The sequence below is a fragment of the Copadichromis virginalis genome, linkage group LG5 (assembly GCF_057382275.1).
Source record: "Copadichromis virginalis isolate Kocher_CV1m ecotype Utaka linkage group LG5, C_Virginalis_male_GT1.1, whole genome shotgun sequence".
Taxonomy (NCBI): Eukaryota; Metazoa; Chordata; class Actinopteri; order Cichliformes; family Cichlidae; genus Copadichromis; species Copadichromis virginalis.
Genome location: NC_140622.1, coordinates 29,733,797 through 29,740,929, shown reverse-complemented (window position 1 = coordinate 29,740,929; position 7,133 = coordinate 29,733,797). Strand labels below are relative to the sequence as shown.

Sequence of the window (7,133 nt, the reverse complement as noted above, 5' to 3'; positions counted from 1 at the left end):
ATAAAGAGACGCTGTACACACAATCACACTCCCCAAGCGTACTCTACAAACCGGGTCTAGGTACCCTTGCCCCTGGAGGGGGGAATTGCACCCAGACCCAGGTGGTGTTACCCTTTTCCCTGCGGTGGGGAGAGGCAGACCACCCCGACTCCGCAGCAGCAGGGAGGCCCCACACCCCAGACCGCAGTCGGACGGCCAACTCCTCCTACTAGCCCTCCCGCTCCAGCAGGCCGCAGAGAATGGGGGTGGGAGAAGACTCCAAACCTCCCTCCAGCACTTTTCAAAGATGCCAAAGAAGATATGTTACCAGTGTAATGAAGTTATGCCTCTGCAGATGCTTGCAGTACACATCAATACGTGCAAAGGAAAATTCTCTCCTGATGAGACTGATGATGAGGTGAGACAATTTTGATGAAATCAAAATGAGCAATTTTGATTGAATAATATAGTATCACAATTACTGTTTTTTGATTCAGCAGGAATCGGAGTTATGCATTGTGAAAAGCAAATGCAAGGTAAACCTAGCACATTACTAAAAACCATAGTAACTACAATGAATTTTGTATCGGTAATGATCTTTTTCCCACTATGCCTAACATGTACCCATTTTTGGAATTGTAGGTTATTTGTCCAATATGCACTAAGGATTTTCCTGAAGATGAGATCACAGTCCATGCGAGTCTGTGTGGGGATAGGTAATCTTTTTTCAGCCGTTTATGAAAAAATGTTAATCAGTAACAGTCCACACAAACATATGTATTTTTTATTTTTATTTTTTTAAACTTTGTTTTGTCATCAGCTTTCAATGCATGGTACCTGAAGAAAATGACCAAACTACAGGGACACCAGCTCAAACTTCAGTATGCACAACAGACAGGTACTTTTTGCTCTATTATAGTTCATATACACACTATAATGCAGAACCATTTGTTAAAATTATGTGTAAGATCTTTTACACAATACCTGGGGTTTAATTTCATATAAAACATTTTATGATCACACTACTTTAAATTATTGTTAAAGGTTGTTGCACAGAACATGCTGCAATAATTTCTAATCACGTTTAATGTGGTAGCCTCTTTTAATCTAAAGATGATTATTTTTCTTTGAGAGCTTAGGATGTTTTCTACCCTGTTTTTGTTAAGCGTGGAAGATGTATTGCGTTGCCTTGAACAACAAGTCGACACCACAACAGAATTTAAGTTGTGTGTGGACAGAGAAGACCTTCCAGACAGAGGCATTCTCCAGTGGCAGAGAAAAAAAGCTGCATCTCCCACCAGTGTTCTTAGGGTGGCTTTCATTGGAGCGGCAGGCGTGGATACAGGAGCACTTAGGAAAGAGTTTTTGAGTGGTGAGTTGCCTATTACCTGTTTTGTCCTAGTGTCAATAAATAATGGATAACTTAAAAATGCGGATATTTTTTGTATGAAAGACATGATTTCAGGTATTGAAAGCAGATTCTTTGAAGGACTTGAGAACAAGGGCAAAAACCCGAAGTATTCTCTGACCGATCTTGATAATGAAAACTTCAGATTGGTTACATACGAGCTTTGTGTATTACATTTAATACGCATCCGATATTTTTGTAAATGTTACCTGAAAATGAATTATAATCATTTGTCTACACAGAACTGTTGGTGAAATAATTGCAGTCAGCCTCGCCCAAGGAGGCCCATCTCCTGCCTTTTTCAAAGAATGGTGCTACAATTTCCTCTGCTCAGGAGAGGTTGATTTCAGCTGTCTGTCTAAGGAGGATGTTGCAGATGTGGAATCTTCCCTGCTCATCCGCAAAGTGAGCACCTGGTTTAGCTCTGGCACATGATATATTATGAGTATGGTGTTTTTAAACACTTTTAACCTTCTGTATTTCCTCTTTCACATTATACATTTCCAGGTTGAAGATGCAGCAGACATACAGTCTCTGATGATGTGGGCTGATGAAATTGTCAGCTGTGGATACACAAACCAGATAAAGATGGATAGTAAGGAAAGCATGATCCGGTAAGGGAGAAAAAATCAGAGAGATCATTAACCCCCCCCCCCCCCCCCACCCCCAACTAGTTTTTCATTTTGTTTTTTTTTTTGTTTGTTTTTTTTAAGTGCTATTGTCTTACACTCTACAACAAGACTGATTCCAATGCTACAGCAGCTCCGAAAGGGCATGGAACTGTATGGTCTTGTGAACCTGATGGCTGTAAATCCTGAAGCTTGCCACAGTTTGTTTGTTCCTGGGAAAATCCTCAAAGTAAGTATTAACATAGCAGCTTCAGTCTGATCCAAAGACAGTCCACTTATCTGTACTGTAGTTATCCTGTATTTATTTATTAGTTTTGAATGAACAATATATCTATAATATAATCTACTTTATTTCCTTATTTACAGCCAGACGCTGATTTCATTATGATGAGCTGCCAACCACATTTCAGTGAAAAAGGGACATCTAGGGAGAGAACTGAGAGGAAGATCATAAATTTTTTGCAAGATTTCTTGCAGGAGATTGAAGTATCAGGTACTATATAGTATTAGCTGTATATACCTATAGTATTGTATATATACCGTATGCATCTGTTAAATATTTTTGCTTTAACATGCAGGGCACTAGAAAGTATTCTTAGTTGTTAATTTAAAACATTGTAATCCAGATTGCTTTTTATTTAGAAAAGACTTCAGAAACATTTTCAAACATCACAGATGGAAACACAGGCGGTGCAGGTGGTGAAAAATCAGAGTCTCTTGCTGTCCACCATGTGCTCCAGTGGATGACCGGCCAGTCCCATGTTCCCATCCTTCCTGATGAAAAGAGACATTTCAAAATAACATGCAAGTTTGACCATGAATGTAAGGAGCGGCTGGGAGATCACTCCATTTGTTACCCAGTTGTGAGTGCATGCACTTGTACTGTGACTTTTCCAGTGCAGCATCTGGACACTTACACAGTGTTTAAAACCATAATGAGTGCAGCAGTTAAATATGGTGGTGGATTCCACAGAGTTTAACACATTGTTGTCTTGTAATTTGGAAACTAAATGAGTAAAAATGTTTGTAAACATTAGCTGTTAAGATGTTCGTAGCCGTTTCATGAAAATGACAAGACTTCAAAACTTTGTGTAGGGTCCTACGTTGATAGATAATAAGCAAGTGCTTTGTTTGCTTGTCTACTTGTAATCTGAATGTTTTAGCAAAGAAATCCAGTATTTGAGAACTTAAAAGAACGTTGACTTTCACGTCCATGTTAAGTGTCACTGTTGGTTTGACACCTGTAGCAAGAATTGTATGTACAGGTCACGACCGTGTGACTCAGAATGTTCCAAGGGATTAATAGTTCTCTGAAGCCCCTCCAGGGTTTCCTCATCCAGTGGGCATTCAACTTCAGGAACCACAACTGTGCTGTTAGATTCTTCTTGCAGTACAGCACTCTCCCAGTCAATGCCTGGATCCCGAAGCTCCTTCAAATCCACAAACATATATAATGGTCATTATTCCAGAATAGGTACTTTTGGGAGGAATGTTATTTTGTGTAAGCGTTTTTTCCATTAAAATACAACAATTTAAAAAGAATGCCTTTGTTTTCATGTTCTTCTTACTGTAATTTAGATTAGTGGTAATTGATAAGCAAGAATGTATAAAATCACCAGAAGCATCTCCCAGATGTGCTGCAAGTGTTTTAATTTGTTAATTTCAGAAGAGCAGAGTTAACTGATAACTAAAATTTTGAAATTCAACATTTAAATTTAAAAAAAAAAAAAAAAAAAAACAGATTATGAGCTGGTACCTCAAGTCTCTCGCCCTCGTCCAGCTCTTGTAGATGTCCCATACACCAGAGCTGTTCAGGAGTGAGACCACCTTCTGTCCTGAGGGGATGATTATTCCATCCTCCAACAAAGGTGACAAGATCTGCTCGGAGTCGAGGGACAAAGATGTAGTGGACACCAAAAAGATGAATGACATCTGAAATGTCAAGCAGGCCATCCTCCTCGAGTGAGTGAAGAATATCATGGTACTTGCTAGTGACTGCAATCCAGACATCACGCCAAAGTCGTTCTACTCTGTAAATACATTTGAATTTGGATTTCAGGTATTTCATGCTTCAAATCAATATCAGAACTGCTACAACAATCTACCCATGCAGTCAATAATAATATAAAAAACATCAAAAGACTAACCTCTGATTGTGGACACTCTTTCCAGATATGAAACTCGCTCTCCCTGTTCCTCTTGTGGCAAACATGAAATGTGCAATGTCCAGGTTTTCTACTCCTTGATCTGCCCTAACCCTATGATAAAAATACATTTTTAAGGAATTTTTAAAGTTTTCTTTAATGATACTTGTTGCTAGCATATAAATTAAATCAGGGCATAAAACCTTGATGGCAAGCCGTGAAGCTGGGCTGATCTCAGGAAAAATGAGAATGCAGTTTTTGCCCTGTTGTTAGTTGCTGCATCCAAGTACAGGACCTGCAGTGAAAACAAATGGAAAATTAAAGATCTGGTTTCAGATCATGTATAGTTTTTCAGTTAATAATGCAGTTTCATAATAAGTGTTCAAGGAATATTGTACGGTTCTATGTTCATAACCATAATTCAAAGCTTGAGTAGTCTATACATCAATATTGGTAGTACTTATCAAAAAATGAAAATGGCCTTTTAGTTTAACCTTTTTTGGTAAAGAACTGATTAGAAATTTAAAAAAAAATAATTGCAAATCGTCCACTATGTTGGCTTGCTGAATAATTCATGTTCATAAAAAAACAACCTAATAAAGCTCTCATTTCAAAACTACCAAATATTCTACATAACAGTTACACTTTTACCTTCCTTGAGTAGCCATCCACTCCACCAAAGATCACAACATTGTACCTGTTTCAGAGGGAAAACAATCTCACTAAGGCTTGATTTGCAGAACATGTAAGACATTGAAAATACATTTTTCAGTATGCACACTTGCCACTGACTTAAACTGGACACTTGTCAGGTGTGCTGAAAATAATACCAACATTTTTATATGTTTATAAGTTCAATGAGACTAAATATTTTAGTTCTCTTGTCATGATTTTTTTTAAGTTTTCTGGAGCACTTAACATATTATGTGTTGATAGGCTTGTTATCATGGAAAATATCGATATACAAAGTGTAAATAACTGCTCAAGAAAATTTACAATTACCAATATTGCTGGTTTTGTTACACATCCTGTATTCCTTTTACTTAATATTACTCTATCAAGTGCTTTTTAAAATATTATAAATACACTGAAAGACCTATCAGATAAGGTTGATTAAAGCAGATTTAAAGTATAACGTGCATCTTTCTGCCCAACTTGTGTTAAAGCTATATAAGTGGGTATTTTACCTTATTAGCTTGTGATTTGTGTCTATGTGGACCAGGGAGAGAGGGCCTCGCACCGAGTAGCTTCTTCGCACAACACAGCCTAGTTCTGTGATCCGTTTGAAGATCCCTACAGCATCAACTCGATGCATGGAGGCCATCATTCTCCACCACTGAACACGGAGACCCATAGAAACCAAATGTCCTTGAACCATTCGATAGCCAGCATTTGGCATCTGATTTTTGATAGCTGATATGATGTTGTCCAGCTCTTGGTCATTCATTGTGCTGTATGTTCCTCTCACAGACAAGTCAAATTCTTGCATCCTCCTGTAGATTGTTCTTCTTGAAACACCAAGACATTTAGCAATGCAGCTGACTGGCAGCTGAATGTCCAACAAATTCTTGAGTCTTTCTCTCTCTAGTACGATTTTGGGGTGGCCAGGTCCCAGACCAACTTCTGTTTCCAGTTCAATAATGGCCACAGAGCTGATGTTAATTTCACACTGAACCAGATGATGAACGTTTTGTAGAGCCTCTGTAATCTCTGACAGACCGCCTATTTGCTGAGAGAAAGATTCAAACAGAACAAGCTCATGACGAGTCAAGAACTCCAAATAATCCAGATTTAGTGGTTGTTGGTTTAAAGCAGCTTCCAGTTTAGAGAGGAGTCTATGCATCATTTGCTGTCTCAGTATGTCCTGTTAAAAGCAGCAAGGAACATGGACAAGTACAATGAAATGATGTATCTCAGACAAAAATAAACAACCCATAAAACAAACTACATGAGGTACATCATTTTTCAAGTTTGCATAGTTTGCAAATTAGCTAACGTCAGTTATCAAGCGAATAATAATTAACAAAATGATTTTATATTACTTACATGTGGCCGGGACATGCTCTTTTCGTGCTGCTATTCAGTATTCGACGACATAAAAAAGAGCTACTCAAGTATAATTTGGAAAAATTAGTCAGTTGGCATGGTTGTATGATGCAACTACATTCTACTACACCAACAATAGTCTTAAAAAATAATATATTTTAAAATAAAATGATTAAAGATATTATCCGCAAATTGGGGTTTAAGAGATTTTAGCTGGATTTAGCTACATTTCGGACAGTGTTTCCGGAAAGCAGTAGCTAGCGAGCTGATTGGAGACCGTAAGAGCCAATCAGAATTTTTGAAACCAAGTCTGTGATTGGTTGGTTTTGTGGCACACTTATAACGGTGTACAGAGAGTTGAGCGTACGAAGCAGAGAATGTTGTGAGCGCAAGCAACACATTGCGAGCAAGCGCAAATGAAAAAACTGAGCGAGAGGGGGTGCTATTGTGTGTGTATATGGATAAGCGCAAACACTGAAATACGTTTTTTGCACGCAGCAATGAATTTTGTTCACTCAAATTCAGCTTTTGTAAGCTCAAAATAAATTTCTCCTCAAAATGCAACACTTGCACCTGCAATTTTTTTTTACGTGCGCTCAGAATAGTGGCACAAAAATAACGCCATAGGACCCTCCTATAGTCTCCAGATTGGAACTCAGTCCAATCCAGCCAGTAGCAGTTCCCAGTCTAGAGCTTAGCCAGCCACACCCAATATTAGATTCTAGCTCAGGGCCCAAGCCGAGGACAAGCCCCTCAACCTGGGCCTGCTGAAAGTTGCCAGGGACTGGCAAATGCAAGTGAACTTGGATCAGAGGCAAATTTTTCCCACAGAGATTGTAACAACTACTCTGCGACCAGACCTCATCCTTTGGTCTAACTCTCAAAAACTCGCGTACATCATTGAGCTGACGGTACCATGGGAGGAAG

The 7,133-nt window shown here is 38.7% G+C and overlaps 2 protein-coding genes across 2 annotated transcripts; one reads left to right on the top strand and one right to left on the bottom strand.

The window, feature by feature from the left end:
- Positions 1-280: 280 nt before the first annotated feature.
- On the top strand, positions 281-3,004 carry LOC146710025 (G2/M phase-specific E3 ubiquitin-protein ligase-like). The gene is made up of 11 exons (XM_085457265.1): positions 281-397; positions 480-515; positions 622-695; positions 800-877; positions 1,146-1,351; positions 1,433-1,529; positions 1,627-1,792; positions 1,895-2,001; positions 2,101-2,245; positions 2,383-2,509; positions 2,659-3,004. Exons 1-11 carry the CDS (start codon positions 287-289, stop codon positions 2,994-2,996), a joined length of 1,485 nt encoding a protein of 494 aa, XP_085313391.1. The 5' UTR covers positions 281-286; the 3' UTR covers positions 2,997-3,004.
- A 220-nt stretch (positions 3,005-3,224) lies between these two features.
- Positions 3,225-6,272, bottom strand: LOC146710024 (uncharacterized). Its single transcript, XM_085457264.1, has 7 exons — positions 6,207-6,272; positions 5,348-6,024; positions 4,812-4,857; positions 4,364-4,455; positions 4,164-4,274; positions 3,773-4,046; positions 3,225-3,446 (listed from the first exon to the last, which is right to left on the bottom strand). The coding sequence occupies exons 1-7, from the start codon at positions 6,219-6,221 to the stop codon at positions 3,240-3,242; spliced, it is 1,422 nt and encodes a 473-aa protein (XP_085313390.1). The 5' UTR covers positions 6,222-6,272; the 3' UTR covers positions 3,225-3,239.
- Positions 6,273-7,133: the final 861 nt, after the last annotated feature.